Source organism: Nerophis ophidion, linkage group LG06, assembly GCF_033978795.1.
Source record: "Nerophis ophidion isolate RoL-2023_Sa linkage group LG06, RoL_Noph_v1.0, whole genome shotgun sequence".
NCBI lineage: Eukaryota > Metazoa > Chordata > Actinopteri > Syngnathiformes > Syngnathidae > Nerophis > Nerophis ophidion.
The window spans coordinates 69,712,227-69,736,506 of record NC_084616.1 but is presented as its reverse complement, the minus strand read 5'-3'; the positions used below and the strand labels follow the sequence as shown (position 1 = coordinate 69,736,506).

The window sequence follows — 24,280 nt, the reverse complement described above, 5'->3', positions numbered from 1 at the left end:
TTTTGTATGTCCACGTTATTATGTTCATAAGCGCTGTGCGCATTTATTTATGCGTGATAAAGGTCGTCATAAAATGATAATTTAGCCACATGAGGACGACATTTCTCCCAAAGACGTGTTTACTTGTCTGCTCTCTGCTCTCGCGCCCTAGCAACTGCAGCATCAGCACGAGGATAAGCGTCGGTGAGATACGTCAGCGTCAAGGCGTCTTTCGTTATAGCAGACCGGAAAACGGTCTGCCTTCCAAAGTAAAGCCATGCTACGTGTACTTATTACACTTCTCTGGCAAATACGCGAGTCAATTACACTTGAGCTAGAGCTCACACGAAATGTAGGTCTGGTATCATTAGTCAGAATCGCATTGCATTTTTTAAAACTTCGATCGCATTTGATAGCGTGCGTTATTTTGAAACCGCCGGAAGTTGCAAACATTTCATCTGCCTTCACAGTTGTAAAGCCAAGCTAGCCGAGCATCACCGCTCTCGTCTTTCTTTCCTTTCTGTCTGCCGGCCCACTGTTGCTTTTATATTACTTTGGACATAATTCACACTCCAACAGGTACAAAAGAACCCGGGCGCGTTTTTCTTTTTCCGAACATTCTCTCTCTTCGACCGTGAAGCGTTTTTTTTTTTTCGCTAGCCGCCTGTATCGCGACGGAAAAACAGCCATCCATCCATCCGGCGACGACCTCCCGTATCAGCCTTTTTATCATCGATATTTGTCGTCTTCCTTTTACATGTGCGTGTTTTTTTCATGCGTGTTCATGACGAAACAACCTTCTTCGGTTTTTATAGCATATTAGTAGGCGACGAGCATCAATCAGGCGGACGGGAAGCTCCCATGCTGCTTTGCGCACCCCGCGACGAGAACGCACCTTCGCAGGTAAGTGACGACAACATGTCCTCATTTTGCAGCGTCACATGTACTGTAATACATCTGTTCGGTAGGAAAACGTATTTTATTTGTTGTTGTTTCCATGTGACGTCACTCGCTGCGTGTTTCCATGGCCACGTTCTGTTAATGGAACATGCTGGCTAGTGATGGGTTGAGGAGGCTTCATGTATCCATCCATCTTCTTCCGCTTATCCGAGGTCGGGTCGCGGGGGCAACAACCTAAGCAGGGAAACCCAGACTTCCCTTTCCCCAGCCACTTCGTCTAGCTCTTCCCGGGGAATTCCGAGGCGTTCCCAGGCCAGCCGGGAGACATAGTCTTCCCAAAGTGACCTGGGTCTTCTCCGTGGCCTCCTACTAGTTGGACGTGCCCTAAACACCTCCCTAGGGAGGCGTTCGGGTGGCATCCTGACCAGATGCCCGAACCACCTCATCTGAATCCTCTCGATGTGAAGGAGCAGCGGCTCTACTTTGAGCTCCTCCCGGATGGCAGAGCTTCTCACCCTATCTCTAAGGGAGAGCCCCGCCACACGGCGGAGGAAACTCATTTCGATCGCTTGTACCCGTGATCTTATCCTTTCGGTCATGACCCAAAGCTCATGACCATAGGTGAGGATGGGAACGTAGATCGACCGGTAAATTGAGAGCTTTGCCGTCCGGCTCAGCTCCTTCTTCACCACAACGGTATCGCATGGGTGTCAAACTCTGGCCCGCGGGCCAAATTTGGCCTGCCGTGTAATTTCACTTGGCCCTTGAGGCAATATCAAATTAACATTAGAGGTGGCCCGCCGCTGTAACACCGCATTCACCGCTAATAGTCTTACTTGCCAACCCTCTCGATTTTCCCGGGAGACTCCCGAAGTTCAGTGCCCCTCCCGAATTTCATCCCGGACAAGATGAATGAATGAATGATGAATGGGTTGTACTTGTATAGCGCGTTTCTACCTTCAAGGTACTCAAAGCGCTTTGACACTACTTCCACATTTACCCATTCACACACTGATGGAGGGAGCTGCCATGCAGAAAATTGTGGTAATAAGTCGGCTCTTACCGGAGACATGAGCGGAGCTTGCGTCCTCCTGAGTATTTGGGGTGGGCTTTAAAGGCACTGCCTTTGGCGTTCTCTACAACCTGTCTCCACGTCCGCTTTTCCTCCATACAAACATCGTGCACATAATATACGCGGCTTATACACACACACACAAGTGAATGCAAGGCATATTTGGTCAACAGCCAGACAGGTCAAACTGAGGGTGGCCGTATAAATAACTTTAACACTGTTACAAATATGCGCCACACTGTGAACCCACACCAAACAAGAATGACACCATTTTGGGAGAACATCCGCACCGTAACACAACATAAACACAACAGAACAAATACCCAGAACGCCTTGCAGCACTAACTCTTCCTGGACGCTACAATATACACCCCCCGCTATCACCGAACCCCGTCCACCTCAACCCCACCGCCGAAAAGAGGCATACAATTTTTATTTAAATTTTATTTGATATGCCATTGATATTTTTTATTTTTTTATTTTTTTTTTAAACTCGATTTTGCATGTCACTATAAAGTTATATAAGCCTTGCTTGTTCAATATTCAATGCAAAACTTGTTTGGGTCCCTATTAAAAGGTTAATTTGTTCAACCTCGGCCCGCGGCTTTGTTCGGTTTTATATTTTGGCCCACTCTGTATTTGAGTTCGACAACCCTGATGTATTGTATCGACACATTGCAAAACTGTATTGATACTGTGTCAATACTGTGTCAATAAATACTGACATTTGCTGGACATTAAAAATCCCTAAAGGCAACCTATGGACCGACTCAACTGACACTGATTTTATGACCTTATGCCAGGGGTCACCAACCTTTTTGAAACCAAGAGCTACTTCTTGGGTACTGATTAATAAAAAGGGCTACCAGTTTGATACACACTGAAATAAATTGCCAGAAATAGCCAATTTGCTCAATTTACCTTTAGTAAATCTATATATATTTCTATATATTTCTGACTGTCATTCCGTCGTACATTTTTGTTTTCTTTTACGGAAGGTTTTTTGTAGAGAAGAAATGATGAAAAAACACTTAATTGATGTTTAAAAGAGGAGAAAACACAAAAAAAATTAAAATTTAATTTTGAAACATTTTATCTTCAAATTTGACTCTTTTTAATTCAAAATTCACCCGAAAAAAATTAAGAGAAATACTATCTAATTCAAATCTTTTTGAAAACATTTTTAAAAAGAATTTATGGAATATCATTAGTAATTTTTCCTGATTAAGATTAATTTTAGAATTTTGATGACATGTTTTAAATAGGTTAAAATCCAATCTGCATTTTGTTAGAATATATGACAAATTGGACCAAGCTATATTTCTAACAAAGACAAATCATTATTTCTTCTAGATTTTGCAGAACAAAAATTTTAAAAGAAATTTAGAAGACTTTGAAGTAAGATTTAAATTTGATTCTACAGATTTTCTAGATTTTCCAGAATATTTTTTTATTTTATTTTAATCATAATAAGTTTGAAGAAATATTTCACAAGTATTCTTTGTCAAAAAAACAGAAGCTAAAATGAAGAATTAAATTAAAATGTTTTTTTTATTCTTTAGAATAAAAAATTAATAAATTACTTGAACATTGATTTAAATTGTCAGGAAAGAAGAGGAAGGAATTTAAAAGGTAAAAAGGTATATGTGTTTAAAAATCCTAAAATAATTTTTACGGTTGTATTTTTTCTCAAAAATTGTCTTTCTGAAAGTTATAAGAAGCAAAGTAAAAAAATAAATGAATTTATTTAAACAAGTGAAGAACAAGTCTTTAAAATATTTATTTGGATTTTCAAATTCTATTTGAGTTTTGTCTCTTAGAATTAAAAATGTTGACCAAAGCGAGATCAGCTTGCTACTAAATAAATACATTTTAAAAAAATAGAGGCAGCTCACTGGTAAGTGCTGCTATTTGAGCTATTTTTAGAACAGGCCAGCGGTCGACTCATCTGGTCCTTACGGCCTACCTGGTGGCCGCGGGCCCCGCGTTGGTGACCCCTGACCTAGTATATACAATAATATAAACCAAATCATTGTATTTCATTTAGGATTATTTCATGTCTTCATTTAAATAACAATATATTTTTATCTTTTTTGGATACAGTCACAGAATAATGTGAACATGATTAATTTAATGAAACTTTTATTAGTAGATTACACAGTACAGTACATATTCCGTACAATTGACCACTAAATGGTAACACCCGAATAAGTTTTTCAACGTGCTTAAATCGGGGTCCACCTTAATCAATTAATTAATGGTAAAAAGGTAATGGGTTCGAGCTGGATTTCAACAACTGCCCTAAGGAACTCAGCATGGACAACTACAGTCCTCTACCCTACCAACTGGTGGGACAATGCTAGAAACTTTGAGAGAACAGGATGAAACGACAAGGAAATAAACACATATACCTTTTTTTCCGATATACGATCAAAATATTCCCACACGGTGGAAATGATCTCCGACGACGATAAATTACAAATGACCAACGACAGAAGTGCGGTGATTCTGTTGGCAGCAGCATCTCGTTGACAGATGCGCTTCCTTATAAACACAGTTTGGTGCGACACAGTTCGCATATCGGTCATGCAACTTTCTAAGAGCGGTACGTGCACCGACACAGGGTTTCGCTCTACGAGCTCGACGCATGCGCCGATGCATCGGTGTTGCCGGTCCCATCACTAATGCTGGCTTCGCTTTCACGTAACTTAAAGGCCTACTGAAATGAGATCTTCTTATTTAAACGGGGATAGCAGGTCCATTCTATGTGTCATACTTGATCATTTCGCGATATTGCCATATTTTTGCTGAAAGGATTTAGTAGAGAACATCGACGATAAAGTTTGCAACTTTTGGTCGCTAATAAAAAAGCTTTGCCTGTACCGGAAGTAGCAGACAATGTGCGCGTGACGTCACAGGTTGTGGAGCTCCTCACATCCTCACATTGTTTACAATCATGGCCACCAGCAGCGAGAGCAATTAGGACCGAGAAAGCGACCATTTCCCCATTAATTTGAGTGAGTATGAAAGATTCGTGGATGAGGATAGTGAGAGTGAAAGACTAGGGGGAAAAAAAGACAGGGCAGTGGGAGCGATTCAGATATTAGACAAATTTACTAGGATAATTCTGGAAAATCCCTTATCTGCTTATTGTGTTACTAGTGTTTTAGTGAAATTATATAGTCGTACCTGAAAGTCGGAGGGGTGTGGTGACCGCCAGTGTCTCTGAGGGAAGCCACGTTTCTCGGCGAGGCGAAGGCAGCCGGTCGGGCCGGGCTGAGCTTTTTTTCCCCTCCTCCACGGTGGAAGCATCCCACGTTCGGGGGCGGGCGTTGGGAGGAGGCAAGAGTCGACGCCTCTTTGACAGGTGCACGAGGAACGACGCAAGCTCCGCTCATGTCTACGGTAAGAGCCGACTTATTACCACAATTTTCTCACCGAAACATGCCGGTTAACATGTGGTAGAGAACCATGTTCGCTTGACCGCTCTGTTCCATTGTAAAGCTTCACCTTCAGGAATGTAAACAAAGAAACACCGGCTGTGTTTGTGTTGCTAAAGGCAGCTGCAATACACCGCTTCCCACCTACATCTTTCTTCTTTTTAGTCTCCATTATTAATTGAACAAATTACAAAAGATGCAGCAACACAGATGTCCAGAATACTGTGTAATTATGCGATTAAAGCAGACAAGTTTTATAGCTGGGATCGGGCTGGAACAAAATGTCCGCTACAATCCGTGACGTCACGCGCACGCGTCATCATACCGCGACGTTTTTCATAGGATACTTCGCGCAAAATTTAAAATTGCAATTTAGTAAACTACAAAGGCTGTATTGGCATGTGTTGCAATGTTAATATTTCATCATTGATGTATAAACTATCAGACTGCGTGGTCGGTAGTAGTGGGTTTCAGTAGACCTTTAGGTTCAGCCTCAAGTGCATTGGTATACGGTGACTGGCAGGTGCACATGCGCAGTAGTGTCCAAATGCCAAAACAAACGCATGTAATGGGAAAATTCACATAAACGCCCAAAAAAAAAAAAAGCTGCAAATCCCCAAAACAATTGCCTCCCTGCTTGGGACTCGGCATCAAGAGTTGGAATTGGGGGGTTAAATCACCATAAATGATTCCCGGGCGCGGCACTGCTGCTGCCCACTGCTCCCCTCACTTCCCAGGGTGTGATCAAGGGGATGGGTCAAATGCAGAGGACAAATTTCACCACACCTAGTGTGTGTGTGACAATCATTGGTACTTTAACTTTAACAGCTGCATGGGAGAAATGCTGCAAGTTAATGGAACAAAATGGAAGTTCGCCAGGCTACCAGGCTAAAAAAGATGGCTATCTTAGGGGGCTTCACGGTGGCAGAAGGGTTAGTGCGTCTGCCTCACAATACAACGGTCCTGAGTAGTAGTTTCTGTGTGGAGTTTGCATGTTCTCCCCGTGAATGCGTGGGTTCCCTCCGGGTACTCCGGCTTCCTCCCACTTCCAAAGACATGCACCTGGGGATAGGTTGATTGGCAACACTAAATTGGCCCTAGTGTGTGAATGTGAGTGTGAATGTTGTCTGTCTATCTGTGTTGGCCCTGTGATGAGGTGGCGACTTGTCCAGGGTGTACACCACCTTCCGCCCGATTGTAGCTGAGATAGGCACCAGCAACCCCAAAGGGAATAAGCGGTAGAAAATGGATGGGTGGGCTATCTTAGGTTTGGCACCTCTGGCAACCTGGCTAACTTTTGTTTTGTTCCATGAGCTTGGAAAATTTCTCTCATGCGGCAGGTTGTTCGTGATTTTGGCATTTGGAGCATTTTTATTTCGCATTTGTTTTGGATCCTGCAGCATTTTTACGATTGCAAGATTTACCCCCGGCAGCTCGGGGGAAGAGAGGTTAGTGCGTCTGCCTCACAATACGAAGTTCCTGCAGTCCTGGGTTCAAATCCAGGCTCGGGATCTTTCTGTGTGGAGTTTGCATGTTCTCCCCGTGTCTGCGTGGGTACTCCAGCTTCCTCCCACCTCCAAATACATGCACCTGGGGATAGGTTGATTGGCAACACTACATTGGCCCTAGTGTGTGAATGTGAGTGTGAATGTTGTCTATCTGTGTTGGCCCTGCGATGAGGTGGCGATTTGTCCAGGGTGTACACCGCCTTCTGCCCGATTGTAGCTGAGATAGGCTCCAGCACCACCCGTGACCCTGAAGGGGATTACGCGGTAGACAATTGATGGAAGAATTTTCCCCTTTGCATTTGTTTTATGGTGTTTGTGTCGTGTTGTTGTTGTTTTTTTTGCCCCTGTCAGCCATCAAGTGACTTGCAGAACATACAATAAAGTGGAAGATTGGTACACACAAGTGCAGCATGTTTGTGTGGTTAAAATTCGGCCTGTTTTTCCCCCTAGCAACAGTGACATGTGCCGGGCAAAAAGACTGTGGCCAAATTCTTCTACTAGAAATCCTAATGCAAGAGGGATGCTGGCAGCCCAATTGTGTGTGCTGGTGCTGCCCCCTCCCCATTTTAGTGGGTGGCTTGGTCAATCCAGACAGCGGTAGTGCTGTCAGATGCAGAGGGTGCATCCATTTATTTTCACAAATATCCATGTTTGGTTGTGTTTTTTACATTATTTTGTTAAATTGTTTACAAAGTCTGGGAATTTGTTGTTGGGCAGAAGAGAAGGAAGGCATTGGTGGTAAAAAGCAAGAAGATTTGAATGAGAGCTAATATTTGTTTACTCTTGACTTTATTTTGCTCAATTAAAGGCCTACTGAAACCCACTACTACCCACCACGCAGTCTGATAGTTTATATATCAATGATGAAATATTAACATTGCAACACATGCCAATACGGCCTGTTTAGTTTACTAAATTGCAATTTTTAATTTCCCGGGAGTTTCTTCTTGAAAATGTCGCGTAATGATGATGTGTACGCGTGACGTCACGGGCTGTTAGGAAATATGAGCGCTGCACACACACACAGCTATAAGTCGTCTGCTTTAACCGCATAATTACACAGTATTTTGGAGATCTGTGTTGCTGAATCTTTTGCAATTTGTTCAATTAATATTGGAGGAGTCAAAGTAGAAAGATGGATTTGGGAAGCTTTAGCCTTTAGCCACACAAACGCACGGTGATTCCTTGTTTAAAATTCCCTGAGGTGAAACTTTACTATGGATCACAGCAAACATGGATCCCGACCAAAATTCAACCAGCAGGTTTTGGTGAGAAAATTGTGATTAAAAGTCGCTTCTTACCGGAGATCAGCTGAGCTTGCGCTGTCCATAAAGCTGCTGCCGATTTCCCTGAGACACTGCGCGTCAAGACACCCGTGGACACACACCTCCGACTATCAGGTACTGTCAAACTCACTAAAACACTAGCAACACAATAGAAAGATAAGGGATTTCCCAGAATTATCCTAGTAAATTTGTCTAAAAACATCTGAATCCGTCTCAATGTAATCGCGTTTTTTTTTTTCTAGTCCTTCGCTATCAATATCCTCAAACACAAATCTTTTATCCTCGCTCAAATGAATGGGGAAATTGTCGTTTTCTCGGTCTGAATAGCTCTTTTTGTTGGAGGCTCCCATTAAAAACAATGTGAGGATGTGAAGAGCCATGAACATATGACGTCATCGTCTGCGACTTCCAGTAAAGGCAGGGCTTTTCTGTTAGCGACCAAAAGTTGCAAACTTTATCGTGGATGTTCTCTACTACATCCTTTCAGCAAAAATATGGCAATATCGCAAAATGATCAAGTATGACACATAGACTGGACCTGCTATCCCCGTTTAAATAAGAAAATCTCATTTCAGTAGGCCTTTAAGGATATATAATAATGGAATCATTTTGTTGACATTGTTTAACCATCCATCCATATCTACCACTTATTCCCTTTGGGGTTGCGGGGGGCGCTGGTGCCTATCTCAGCTACAATCGGGTGGAAGGCGGTGTACACCCTGGACAAGTCGCCAACTCATCGCAGGGCCAACACAGATAGACAGACAACATTCACACTCACATTCACACACTAGGGCCAATTTAGTGTTGCCAATCAACCTATCCCCAGGTGCATGTCTTTGGAAGTGGGAGGAAGCCGGAGTACACGGAGGGAACCCACGCATTCACGGGGAGAACATGCAAACTCCACACAGAAAGATCCCGAGGCCGGGATTGAACCTTGACTACTCAGGAACTTTGTATTGTGAGGCAGACGCACTAACCCCTCTGCCACTGAGAAGCTGTAAAAATCAATCAATCAATCAATCAATCAATGTTTACTTATATAGCCCTAAATCACTAGTGTCTCAAAGGGCTGCACAAACCACTACGACATCCTTGGTAGGCCCACATAAGGGCAAGGAAAACTCACACCCAGTGGGACGTCGGTGACAATGATGACTATGAGAACCTTGGAGAGGACGAAAGCAATGGATGTCGAGCGGGTCTAACATGATACTGTGAAAGTTCAATCCATAATGGATCCAACACAGTCGCAAGAGTCCAGTCCAAAGCAGATCTAACACAGCAGCGAGAGTCCCGTTCACAGCGGAGCCAGCAGGAAACCATCCCAAGCGGAGGCGGATCAGCAGCGCAGAGATGTCCCCAGCCGATACACAGGCGAGCAGTACATGGCCACCGGATCGGACCGGACCCCCTCCACAAGGGAGAGTGGGACATAGGAGAAAAAGAAAAGAAACGGCAGATCAACTGGTCTAAAAAGGGAGTCTATTTAAAGGTTAGAGTATACAAATGAGTTTTAAGGTGAGACTTAAATGCTTCTACTGAGGTGGCATCTCGAACTTTTACCGGGAGGGCATTCCAGAGTACTGGAGCCCGAAATGAAATATGAAAATAAATTAGGATCTCAACAAATTAAAATTTCAATTGAAACAAAATTGAGCAATATGATAAATTCATTGATTTTTTTGTTGGTTTTGATAGTTTCATCTATATTATAGTGTGTATTAATGAATCCTACTGTGTTACTCTCAGTTTTATTTCAGTATTCATTAATTTGTCTTTAATCTCTTGACTTTATTTCATATCATCAATTTGATTTCTATTCATGAATATATATGTTATTTGAGTGATTCTTTATGCATATGTATATAATTTCAACACCTTTTTATTATCATCTTAGTTTTTTAGTTTTTGCTTAGATGTTTTTATTCGACTCACTTTTTGTTCTTTCAAAAGCGATCACAAAATCATTCAAGAATCAGTATCGGGTTGACTTGATTTCGGGTCGATACCCAATTTGCAGTATCCCCCATTACCCCCCAACCCTCCCCCACCTTAAACAGTGTTAATGGGTTGGGAGGATTATCATCAATCTGGTCGCCGACCCAGACTCCATAAGACGGCTGATCCTGTCTTGTTTACCGCGTTGACACGTGATGTGTTTACATTTCCAGGACAACCTTCCTCATCCTCGGCGGCCTTAAGTTCATCCTTCCTCCTGGTGGTGCTTCTCCGGCATCCTCCTTCATTCTCCTCTCCGCCCCCCGCCATTGTGTCCAGCTGTGGCCCTCACAGGGTGCGACCGCTGGTGCTCACCTGACAGGTCCTTGGCCTCAGGACGACTGGCAGCACCAGCAGCTTCTCTACATGAGGGACAAAGCCACGCAGGTTGTGGATAAATACTAAATACTAACTATAGCTTGAATACAAATATGTCATTCATTAATGATAATATTGTTTATGTGTACGCTAGACCCCCAGGGCCTGGGCAGATGAGAGGAGGCGGGGCTCTCACAAGCGCTCAGCCTCCTGCGGGAGCACTGACCAGCTCAAGGAGGTCACTTCACTCTTCCTGTTTTGATTGTGGTCCCACAACTATAAACAAGCACACTCTGAACACAAACTTTCTTTCAGATTGCCAAACTGCGTCAGCAACTCCAGCGCAGCAAGCGGAGCAGTCGCCATCGGAGGGACAAAGAACGCAAGTCGCCGTTCAATGGCGGCAGCCACGCCATCATGCAGTCGCAGGTGACCATGCGCATGTGTGTGCGTGTCTGTGTGTTACAGTAGGTCGTGTCCCTGATGCACTTTTGAGGTTTACACTGCTCGCAGTCTCAGTTATGGCCAGCAGGAGACAGCCTTGAGTTATTTTTATCAGACTTGTGTGTAAGCTGGGGTGGGCAACCTTTACCACTCAAAGAGCCATTTTCACCCGTTTCACAAAATAAAGAAAACAATGGGAGCCACAAAACTCTTTTGAAATTTAAAATGAAATAACACTGCATACAGAGTTTTTTTTTTTGCTTTGTGCTATGTATAAACTAGGGGTCTCAGACACGCGGCCCGCACCTTAATATGAAAATTTTACGTTATTGCGGCCCGCGAGATTTATATGAATGCCGCTTGACAGCATCACACTAGCCAACCCTCCTAATTTTTCCGGGAAACTGTCGAATTTCAGAGCATCTATTCTCGCAAATGTCTGCTGTTTTTCACCCTGACAACAATAATAAGGGCATGCTATGATGGCAGAACCTTTAACACCCCATACAACCTGTGTTAACAGCTTGCCAGCCCAGTCACATGTTAATTGTGGTTACTGCAGACACACGTAAGTGACTGCAAGGCATACTTGTTCAACAGCCATACAGGTCACACTGAGGGTGCCTGTTAAACAACTTTAACACTCTTACTGTGAACCCACACCAAACAAGAATGACAAACACATTTCTGGAGAACATCTGCACTGTAACACAACAGAACAAATACCCAGAATCCCATGCATCTCTAACTCTTCCGCGCTACATTATACACCCCCGCTACCACCAAACTGAAATCCGGACGACCTCCCGGAAAAATCTAGTGGGTCGGCAAGTATGCAGCCGAGCCACATCATAATGATCAAAGAGCCGCATGCGGCTCAGGAGCCGCGGGTTGCCGACCCCTGGTATAGCGGGAGAATGGAAAACTAAAGGAGAGGCGTCATGTTTGGTACTGAGGATGTGTGCAGCTGTGCCCAGAAGCATGCAATTATGTCGCTCTGACGTTAGTTTTCCTGACAAAATAAACCAAAATTATAAGTCTAAATATGGTTCCTGGCGAACCTTACTTCCCATATTTTTCTCCTTTCGAGGTTGCGGGAAACGTATGCCATTGCTTCCTGCATTCTTTTCGAGTAGCGCATCCCCATGCCGCAAAACAGGGCATGTTTATACGGCGAACACGCTTCATTTAAAATAATGTATAATGACAAAGTGCAGTGTCGTTTAGTTGCAGCTTCAAACTGGTACCTAACATGGCGCCTTGTAGTCATGAGAGTGACTTTTGACCAATCATTGAGAAGATCGCTTGAATCGGTTGATCCGTTGTCCATACACTCTCTATACACGACTCTGATTTTTATTGAAACTGTAATGTATTGTTATTTCTATTGTGAAAAGGAAATGAATACCTACATTTAAAAGAAAAAAACTATCTAATTACCAATTTTTCTTGCTTTTCCTGCTGTGTAAATATATATATATATATATATATACACACACACATACATATACAGTGGGGCAAAAAAGTATTTAGTCAGCCACCGATTGTACGGCAAACTGTCTGTTTAACTGTGCATATGACAATAAACAATATTGAATCTTTTCTTACTGTACCGAAAATGAACCGAACCGTGACCTCTGAACCGAGGTACGTACCGAACCGAAATTTTTGTCTACCGTTACACCCCTAATTATATATATATGTGTGTGTGTGTGTGTGTATGTATGTATATATATATATATATATATATATATATATATATATATATATATATATATATATATATATATATATATATATATATATATATATATATATATATATATATATATATATATGTGTGTATGTGTGTGTGTATATATATATATGTATATATATATATATATATACATATGTATGTATATATATATATGTGTATATATATGTATATATATATATGTATATGTATATATATGTATATATATGCATATATATATGTATATGTATATATATATATGTATATATATATATATGTATACATATGTATATGTATATATATGTATACATATGTATATGTATATATATGTATACATATATGTATACATATATATGTATATATATGTATATGTATATATATATGTATATATATATATATATATATATATATGTATATATATATATATATATATATATATATATATATATATATATATATATGTATATATATATATATATATATATATATGTGTGTGTGTATATTTAGGGACGGCATGGCGCAGTGGGAGAGTGGCCGTGCGCAACCCGAGGGTCCCTGGTTCAATCCCCACCTAGTACCAACCTCGTCACGTCCGTTGTGTCCTGAGCAAGACACTTCACCCTTGCTCCTGATGGGTGCTGGTTAGCGCCTTGCATGGCAGCTCCCTCCATCAGTGTGTGAATGTGCGTGTGAATGGGTAAATGTGGAAGTAGTGTCAAAGTGCTTTGAGTACCTTGAAGGTAGAAAAGCGCTATACAAGTACAACCCATTTATCCTTTATTTATTTATATATATACATATATATTTATATACACACATGTCAGACACATTTACATATAGAGTACAGGCCAAACGTTTGACACACCTTCTCATTCACAACACAACTGATGTTTCCAACCCCATTGATGAAGCAAAACGTACCGAAAATTAACCGAACCGTGACCTCTGAACCGAGCTACGTACCGAACCGAAATGTTTCTGTACTGTTACACCCCTAAGTATATAAATATGTATACACACACATGTCAGACACATTTACATATACAGTACAGGCCAAACGTTTGACACACCTTCTCCTTCACAACACAACTGATGGTTCCAACACCATTGATGAAGCAAAACGTTCCACTACTCAACCCTGATAAGGCACACCTGTGAAGTGAAAACCATTTCAGGTGACTACCTCTTGAAGCTCATCGAGAGAATGCCTTTTTATAGTGTGCAAAGCAGTAATCAGAGCAAAGGGTATTTATTTTGGAGAAACTTGAATATAAAACATGTTTTCAGTATTTCACCTTTTTTTGATAAGTACTTAACACCGCATGTGTTCATAGTTGTGATGCCTACAGTGACAATCTACAATACAAATAGTCATGAAAATAAAGAAAATGCATTGAATGAGAAGGTGTGTCCGAAATGTCAAAACAAGAGAATATGTCCCTCATTTTATTGTTTTTTTCAATATCGTGTTGTGTTTTGCAGGCGCCAATGCCCAAGGCCATTCTGATACCAATCCCCATATCCAAGTCATCTGCTCCCCGTTTCCGCAACAGCGTAGAAGGTCTCAACCAGGAGATCGAGCGTATTATCATCCGCGACACCCCCGAGAAGGATGAAACCATCGTGGTGAGTGAAATCATCAACCAATCTGAGCACAAAGGTGTTCTTTTGGTCAACTCTTCACACAAACATGTATTATTGATGAAAGGATTGGACTGAAAGGATGACATGTGTGTTTGCGTTTGATGAAGAACATGAAAGTAAATGTCCTTTAGCAGAGATTCCGTCCATGCTAATTCTGGTGTGTTTTCAGCAATTCATGTATATTGATGTGAAAACAACTAATAGATATTTGTTATTATTATTGATAAAGACATCATACATATATTTATTTATTTAGATATTATCAAATAGATAAATACATTATCAAACAACTCCATTATTAAACAGTTGAACACTGTCAAATAGGGCTGCGATTCTTTGGGTGTCCCACGATTCGATTCAATATCGATTATTGGGGTCACGATTCGATTCAAAATCTATATATATATATATATTTTTTTTTTCTCAATTCAGCACGATTTTCGATTCAAAAACGATTTTTTTCCCGATTTAAAAGGATTCTTTATTCATTCAATACATAGGATTTCAGCAGGATCTACCCCTGTCTGCTGACATGCTAGCAGAGTAGTAGATTTTTTTTTAAAAGCTTTTATAATTGTAAAGGACAATGTTTTATCAACTAATTGGCTATTAGGGCTGCGAATCTTTGGGTGTCCCATGATTCGATTCAACATCGATTCTTGGGGTCGCGATTCGATAATACATCGATTTTTTTCGATTCAACGCAATTCTCGATTCAAAAACGATATTTTTCCGATTTGAAACGATTCTGTATTCATTCAATACATAGGATTTCAGCAGGATCTACCCCAGTCTGCTGACATGCTAGCAGAGTAGTAGATTTTTTTTAAAAAGCTTTTATAATTGTAAAGGACAATGTTTTATCAACTAATTGCAATAATGTTAATTTGTTTTAACTATTAAACGAACCAAAAATATGACTTATTTTATATTTGTGAAAATATTGGACACAGTGTGTTGTCAAGTTTATGAGATGTGATGCAGGTGTAAGCCACTGTGACACTACTGTTTTTTATTTTTATAAATGTCTAATGATAATGTCAATGAGGGATTTTAATCACTGCTATGCTGAAATTATAACTAATATTGATACTGTTGTTGATAATATTCATTTTTGTTTCACTACTTTTGGTTTGTTCTGTGTCCTGTTTGTGTCTCCTCAATTGCTCTGTTTATTGCAGTTCTGAGTGTTGCTGGGTTTGATTGATTGATTGATTGATACTTTTATTAGTAGATTGCACAGTACAGTACATATTCCGTACAATTGACCAGTAAATGGTAACACCCGAATAAGTTTTTCAACTTGTTTAAGTCGGGGTCCACATTAATCAATTCATGGTACAAATATATACTATCAACATAATACAGTCATCACACAAGTTAATCATCATAGTATGTACATTGAATTATTTACATTATTTACAATCCGGGGTGTGGGATGAGGAGCTTTGGTTGATATCAGAACTTCGGTCATCAACAATTGCATCGACAGAGAAATGTGGACATTGAAACAGTGTAGGTCTTACTTAGTAGGATATGTACAGCCAGCAGTGAACATAGTGAGTTCACATAGCATAAAAACAAGTATATACATTAGAAGTACATTTGAGTTGTTTATAATCCGGGGAGATGGGATGTGAATGGAGGAGGGTATTAGTAAAGGGTTGAAGTTGCCTGGAGGTGTTGTTTTAGAGCGGTTTTGAAGGAATATAGAGATGCACTTACTTTTATACCTGTTGGGAGTGCATTCCACATTGATGTGGCAAGGTCAGGTTTGGTTGTGGAATTGGATTGCATTGTTATGGTATTGCTGTGTATTGTTGTGTTGGATTGATAAAAAATAAATAAATAAATACATTTTGTTGGATTGATTAAAAAAATAGATATAAAAAAAAAAAAGAGAATCGATCCTGAATCGCACAGCGCGAAAATTGCGATTCAAATTCGAATCACTTTTTTCCACACTCCTACTGTCAAATAGATCAAGATAACATCAAATATAAAAATATAATCAAAGAGTTCAAAACATTTTCAAATATTTATAGAAAATATCAATTAAAGACATTATCAAATGTTTAAAGACATTATCCGTTATTTGATCATGTTTAACAAAGAGTTATAGACATTATCAAATAGAAAAATGGGGAGTCAAAGTACATTTTGTATTGGCTTGCAAAACATTCTAAAATTATGATAACCATAATGGAAGGAGACAAACCTCACTAAACCAAACCCTGAACTAAATCCGAATCCTTGAAAGGGAAATGTACTTTCAAAAAAATGTTGCCTATAGTTAACAATCCTTACGAGAGACAAGAACATGTCTTTTTTTAATGCGTTCTAACTCGTAAGTAATGATGTCATTGCATATATTCTGCCCGAAAAACCCACTAAAAAGCGCCAAAAATACTCCATTTACATTTTGTAACCTAATTATTAACCAAGTATTGGCGATGTTGGTTTTCTAAGTGCTAACGTAGAGGACCCATTTTGCGCCCCGCGCTTTGATATGACAATTTAATATTGGTGCGGCCCTTGAGTTTAATATGAACGGCGTTTGACAGCGTCATACTTGCCAAAGTCCCCAATTTTCCCTGGAGACCCCTGAATTTCAGGGCACCAATTTTCCGAAGTCCCTGTCAATTTTTACCAAATCAACAATATTCGGGGAGTGCCATACTGGTACTGCCTTTAGCGCTCCCTACATCCTGAATTGACAGCGTGCAAGCCCAGTTGTATATTGCATCTGGCCATGTGAGACGCACGTGTGTTATTGCAAGATATATTTGGTCAACAGCTACACACGTCACACTAAGGGTGGCCGTAAAAAAACTTTTAACACTGTTACAAATATGTGCCAGACTGTGAACCCACACCAAACAAGAATGACAAATACATTTCGGGAGAACATCCGCATCGTAAAACAACATAAACACACCAGAACAATTACCCAGAATCCCATGCAGACCTAACTCTTCCGGGCTACAATATACACACCTCTGCTACCACCAACCCCCCACGACCGCACCTTCCCTACTTGCGTCGGTTGAAGTGTTGTATATTGTAGCCCTGCAAGGTGTTTTGGGTATTTGTTCTCGTGTTTAAGTTGTGTTAGGGTGCGGAAATTCTCCCAAAAAGGGTTTGTCATTCTTGTTTAGTGTGGGTTCACGGTGTGGCGCATATTTGTAACAGTGATAAAAGTTTTTTTACGGCCACCTTAGTGTGACATGTATGGCTGTTGAACAAGTACGTCTTGAAGCCACTGATGTTGTTCTCCACAAGTCTCACACAAAATGACACATAGCTGGCACATTGGTTGTGTGAAATAAAAGCGTGTGCGATGACATGTAGTGGAGCAGTAGTCTTCTTTTAGGGGAGCGCGGACCCTTGGAGGTACTTGAATGTATGCCAAGGGACAAGTGAGATTTATTAAAAACATTCTAAAAAACAGCAGCAATTCATACATCCTTTATACATTTGTTTATTGAATAATATTTCGATGAAGTATGAATGAAGGTTCATAAAGTGTGGAAAAATAATACAGCAATCTAACATTCAGTGTTGACAGCTAGACTTTTTGTGGACATGTTCAATAAATATTGATGTTAAAGATTTCTTTTTTTGTGAAGAAATGTTTCGAATTAAGTTGATGAATCCAGATGGATCTCTATTACAATCCCCAAAAAGGGCACTTTAAGTTGATGATTACTTCTATGTGTAGAAATCTTTATGTATAATTGAATCAATTGTTTATTTTTCAAAACGGTTTTAATTATTTGTATATCTTTTTTTCCAAATAGTTCAAGAAAGACCACTACAAATGAGCAATATTTTGCACTGTTATACAATTGAATAAATCAGAAACTGATGACAGTGCTGTATTTTACTTCATCTCTTTTTTTCCAACCAAAAATGTTTTGCTCTGATTATGGGGTACTTGAATTGAAAAAATGTTCACAGGGGGTACATCACTGAAAAAAGGTTGAGAACCACTGCACTACGCCATGCCGCCCCAAATCGCACTGAATAATTCCACAAACTCAGTGGAAGCCGGGATCGAACCAGCAACCCTCAGACACAGCCCCTCCCTCACCAAGCCACGTGATATTTGACCAGCTGTGTCCGACCCATATAAAAAGTTTTCACTTCTGGGTCCTTTTTTGACTTACAGTGGTTGATGTCAACATTTGCTCAACTATTTCACACATGATTGCAATCACGAAGAGCAGAATGATTCTGGCCTAAAACATCCATCCATCCATTTTCTACCGCTTATTCCCTTTGGGGTCGCAGGGGGCGCTGGTGCCTATCTCAGCTACAATCGGGCGGAAGGCGGGGTACACCCTGGACAAGTCACCACCTCATCGCAGGGCCAACACAGATAGACAGACAACATTCACACTCACATTCACACACTAGGGCCAATTTAGTGTTGCCAATCAACCTATCCCCAGGTGCATGTCTTTGGAAGTGGGAGGAAGCCGGAGGGAACCCACGCATTCACGGGGAGGACATGCAAACTCCACACAGAAAGATCCCGAGCATGGGATTGAACCCAGGACCTTCGTATTGTGAGGCAGACGCACTAACCCCTGGCCACCGTGCTGGCCGGCCTAAAACATATTTATTGACATTTGTAGTCTGCAGTGTTTGTAACTACTTCCACATCCCAAGGACGATTGAGTGACATCGTTTGTTTTCATCGCAGCCACAGGACGTCCCCGACGGGCACCGCGCTCCGCCCCCCATCCCCCCGCAGCGCAGCAGCAGCACTCGCAGCATCAACACACAGACTCCCTCAGGGGGCGGCGGCCTGGGTGGTAGCCATAGCAACAGCAGCAGCCGCCCCGACTCCATTTCCCCTTCCTACCTCACGGTGCTCAATGACACAAGCGGCGGCGGAAGCCCCTTGGAGGAAAAAGGTGAGGCGCACACACTCATTTCATCATTAAACCCACCGCCACAAGTCTGTGAGAAACCCCGTGACCTTTGACCTTTAACCATGTGTGGCATCAGAGCTGGGTCCTTGGTCTCCGCTGCCAAAGTACGCCGCGTCACCGCGGCCCAACAACAGTTACACGTTCAAGAGAGAACCTCCAGAGGGCTGCGAGAAAGTCAAAGTGTCCGAGGAGTCTTTGTACGTAAAACAAAAAAAAATATAAAATATATATACAGTAGAGGCCAAAAGTTTGGACTCACCTTCTCCTCATTCAATGTGTTTTCTTTATTTTCATGATCGTCACGGAAGGCATCAAAACTATGAATGGACAAGTGGAGTTATGTCAAATAACTGAAAACCTGTTTCTAGTTTCTTCAAAATAGCCACCCTTTGCTCTGATTACTGCTTTGCACATCGAGAGAATGCCAAGAGTGTGCAAAGCAGTAATGAGAGCAAAGGGTGGCTATTAGGGCTGCGAATCTTTGGGTGTCCCACAATTCGATTCAACATCGATTCTTGGGGTCGCGATTCGATAATATATCATTTTTTTCCGATTGAATGCGATTCTCGATTCAAAAACGATATTTTTCCAATTCAAAACGATTCTGTATTCATTCAATACATAGGATTTCAGCAGTATCTACCCCAGTCTGCTGACATGCTATTAGAGTAGGAGATTTTTTTTTAAAAGCTTTTATAATTGTAAACAACAATGTTTTATCAACTAATTGCAATAATGTTAATTTGTTTTAATTATTAAACGAACCAAAAATATGACTTATTTTATCTTTGTGAAAACATTGGACACAGTGTGCTTATGAGATGCAATGCAAGAGTAAGCCACTGTGACGCTATTGTTCTTTTTTTTTCATTTTTATAAATGTTTAATGATAATGTCAATGAGGGATTTTCAATCACTGCTATGCTGAAATTATAACTAATATCGATACCGTTGTTTCTAAAATTCATTTTTGTTTCACTACTTTTGGTTTGTTCTGTGTCTCCTCTCAATTGCTCTGTTTATTGCAGTTCTGAGTGTTGCTGGGTCAGGTTTGGTTTTGGAATTGGATTGCATTGTTATGGTATTGCTGTGTATTTTGTTGATTGATAAAAAAAAAAATCGATTTTTAAAAAATTGAGAATCGATTCTGAATCGCACAACGTGAGAATCGTGATTCGTATTCGAATCGATTTTTCCCCACACCCCTAGTGGCTCTTTTGAAGAATCAATCAATCAATCAATCAATCAATCAATGTTTATTTATATAGCCCTAAATCACAAATGTCTCAAAAGACTGTACAAACCACCACGACTACGACATCCTCGGAAGAACCCACATAAGGGCAAGGAAAACTCACACCCAGTGGGACGCCAGTGACAGTGATGACTATAAGAACCTTGGAGAGGACCTCATATGTGGGCAAACCCCCCCCCCTCTAGAAGAAATTAGAATACAAAACATGCTTTCAGTTATTTTACCTATTTTTGCGAAGTACATAACTCCACATGTGTTCATTCATAGTTTTGATGCATTCAGTGAAATTCTACAATGTAAATACCCTATTTCCTTGAATTGCTAATTAATTTAAAACCTCTTCTCACTCCGGCGATAACCAAAGGCATGCGGTAAAAGTAAGCGTGCGCTAATTAGTTTAAAACCAATTATCACTCCAGCACTTACCAAACGCCTGCAGTAAAAATTTTGAGTGTGATGTAAGCTTGGACCTTAAATCCTACTGAATAGCTCTTAATCTCCTTCCCTTTATGCGATTTCAAATAACCGGTATTGAAATCAGCCTCCTCCATTTTGAAAAGGATGACAGGGGAAGTGTCACTCGTGACGTCACGAGTTTGACCAGGCGGTAATATTAGGCATACGCTAATTATTTTGCGAAGCGAGTTTGACCCGGCAGTAATTCAAGGCAGGTGCATACTATATGCCGTGCGGCAATTCAAGGAAATACGGTAGTCATGAAAATAAAGAAAATGTATTGAATGAGAAGGTGTGTCCAAACTTTTGGCCTGTACTGTGTGTATGTATATATATATATATATATATATATATATATTATTTAAATCTAAACCTGCAAAAACAAATAGTCTTTGTGTCCTTTTAGGCCAAAAGCCCTTCAGGACACGCCCCCCTTCCTGTGTCCCGACCGCAACAAGGTGAACTTCATCCCCAACAGTGGTTCGGCGTTTTGCCTGGTTAGCATTCTCAAACCCCTGCTTCCCACCCCGGACCTTACATTTCGCCCCGGGGTGGGCCTGCGGAGTCTGTCCCCGTCGCTGGTGCCTCTGTCCACCCAGCCCTGCCTCCTGGAGGAGCCCGAGAGTTTCTGACGAGGAGCGCTCTCAACACCTTGAAACCCAGGCGGGGGAAAAAGGCCTTCAGCATGCGAGCGCTCTGATGTCTTGTCGTCGAAAAGAGCGCCGACTTCCCACCTCACATTTCATCGCTGTCTTTTTTCTTAGTATTAGTATTATGGTTTTGGAAGGAAAAGGGCATAAAGACTTGTATTTCATTGTTCGATACCATGACGCCTTTCCACGATACATATCATTTTTTCGTATTTTTCTCTTGATGTAAAAACATGCCTTCCGTTACAAAAAGGCAGAGATGCTGCCGGACTGAAGCAAAACTTTTAGAAGGGGGGAAGAAGAAAAATTCCCATAAAAAAAAAAAAAACGTGCCTGATATTTTCGAGCGTTTCTTTCATGACATCCGATGTAGCGCCCAGGGATAAGGAGGGCGTGTGTGAACAAATATTGTGTTTGACAGCCAAAGTTAAAGCTGATCTGTGTAAGATAACTTTCTTGTTATTCTAAAACAGTGGTTCTTAACCTGGGTTCGATCGAACCCTAGGGGTTCGGTGAGCCGGCCTCAGGGGTTCGGCGGAGGTCAAAACACACCCAATAAAAACTTCTCCCTATCGGCGTATTACGGATACGGCAACAGCAGAAGTCACACTGATTTGCAGGTGTGTCATTTGTTGTGAGTTTATGCAGACTAGTGTGAGTTTAATGTCGGTTTTGTTCTTTGAACAAGGTGATGTTCATACACGGTTCATTTTGTGACCAGTAAAAAAACATGGCAACACTTTAGTATGGGGAACATATTCACCATTAATTAGTTGCTTATTTTATTTTATTTTTTCTCTTTCGGCCGCTTGTACCCGTGATCTTATCCTTTCGGTCATGACCCAAAGCTCATGACCATAGGTGAGGATGGGAACGTAAATCGACCGGTAAATTGAGAGCTTTGCCTTCCGGCTCAGCTCCTTCTTCACCACAACGGATCGGTACAACGTCCGCATTACTGAAGACGCCGCACCGATCCGCCTGTCGATCTCACGATCCACTCTTCCCTCACTCGTGAACAAGACTCCTAGGTACTTGAACTCCTCCACTTGGGGCAGGGTCTCCTCTCCCCAACCCGGAGATGGCATTCCACCCTTTTCCGGGCGAGAACCATGGACACGGACTTGGAGGTGCTGATTCTCATTCCGGTCGCTTCACACTCGGCTGCAAACCGATCCAGCGGGTACAAGCGGCCGAAATGAGTTTCCTCCGCCGTGTGGCGGGGCTCTCCCTTAGAGATAGGGTGAGAAGCTCTGCCATCCGGGAGGAACTCAAAGTAAAGCCGCTGCTCCTTCACATCGAGAGGAGCCAGATGAGGTGGTTCGGGCATCTGGTCAGGATGCCACCCGAACGCCTCCCTAGGGAGGTGTTTAGGGCACGTCCAACCGGTAGGAGGCCACGGGGAAGACCCAGGACACATTGGGAAGACTATGTCTCCCGGCTGGCCTGGGAACGCCTCGGGATCCCCCGGGAAGAGCTAGACGAAGTGGCCGGGGAGAGGGAAGTCTGGGTTTCCCTGCTTAGGCTGTTGCCCCCGCGACCCGACCTCGGATAAGCGGAAGATGATGGATGGATAGTTGCTTATTAACATGCAAATTAGTAACATATTGCTCTTAACTAGTCATTAAGTATTTATTAATGCCTTATTCGGCATGGCCTCATTATAACCCTAACCCTTTAACCCTAACCCTAACCAAATAACTCCAAATTAAGTCTTTGTTACTTAGAATATGTTCTCCATACTAAAGTGTTACCAAAAATATAACTTTGTCTTGAATTTGAAAAAAATTAACATTTTATTTTTCACTAAGAAGGGTTCGGTGAATGTGCAAATGAACCTAACGGGGTTCGGTACCTCCAACAAGGTTAAGAACCACTGTTCTAAAAGTCATCCACATTCCTGCAGTACTGCTGGTGATGACATAGAATACTTTCAGTTGTGTACTATTTGAACTGCACCCTCAAATAACTGGGGGTTTATGTATTGTGTTTGAAGAGCACTTCCGCCCCCAACATGTCCTTCAAGCTAAACGTGCTCTAGAATGTACATGGATGTAAATACTGTATTGTATCAGCTGACATGTCACCGACTCTCTTGTTATATGAGCCCCGCCCACCCCATCATCACCCGATTTGCGCCGCTGAGTACTGTGAATGACATGTTATCATTATTGTGAATAATTATGTATTTATTGATCAGAGAGGATGGAATCAAGACTAGATGACGTCATCCATCTCAGGTTGTAGTGGCCCCGCCCCCCTAAAAAAAAACTTCGTCGCAGTTAACACTCGAGGGGCGGCCTGTAGCAGACGAGCTTTTTTTTTTTATTATTATTAAAGGGAATTGTTTAACCGTTTTTTTTTTTAATAAGCAAGAAATACAGTGTATTGTTCCAAACATGTCCTGTTCCTTTTTTGTTGTTATCACTCATTCTTTGTACAAGTGAATGAACGCGAGGACACGCCGATACAGTTACGGTATTCTCTTAGTGTACTTCTATATTTGGCCATGAGCACAAAGACAAAAGCTTTTTTTGACAAAAAAAAAATAAGTTATTTTTAATTACGTTAAGTTAAATTTCGTCCGCCATAGGAGCTCCATGTCGGTCCACACTCCACACCAGAGGTTGGCGGTAATGCACCACCACA

The 24,280-nt window shown here is 41.4% G+C and overlaps 1 protein-coding gene across 1 annotated transcript; it reads left to right on the top strand.

The window, feature by feature from the left end:
- The first annotated feature begins 140 nt into the window (after window positions 1-140).
- Window positions 141-24,155, top strand: fam117ba (family with sequence similarity 117 member Ba). The gene is made up of 8 exons (XM_061904740.1): window positions 141-882; window positions 10,363-10,576; window positions 10,662-10,745; window positions 10,823-10,936; window positions 14,169-14,312; window positions 19,039-19,252; window positions 19,347-19,467; window positions 21,388-24,155. The coding sequence occupies exons 2-8, from the start codon at window positions 10,556-10,558 to the stop codon at window positions 21,611-21,613; spliced, it is 924 nt and encodes a 307-aa protein (XP_061760724.1). The 5' UTR covers window positions 141-882; window positions 10,363-10,555; the 3' UTR covers window positions 21,614-24,155.
- The last annotated feature ends 125 nt before the right edge of the window (window positions 24,156-24,280 follow it).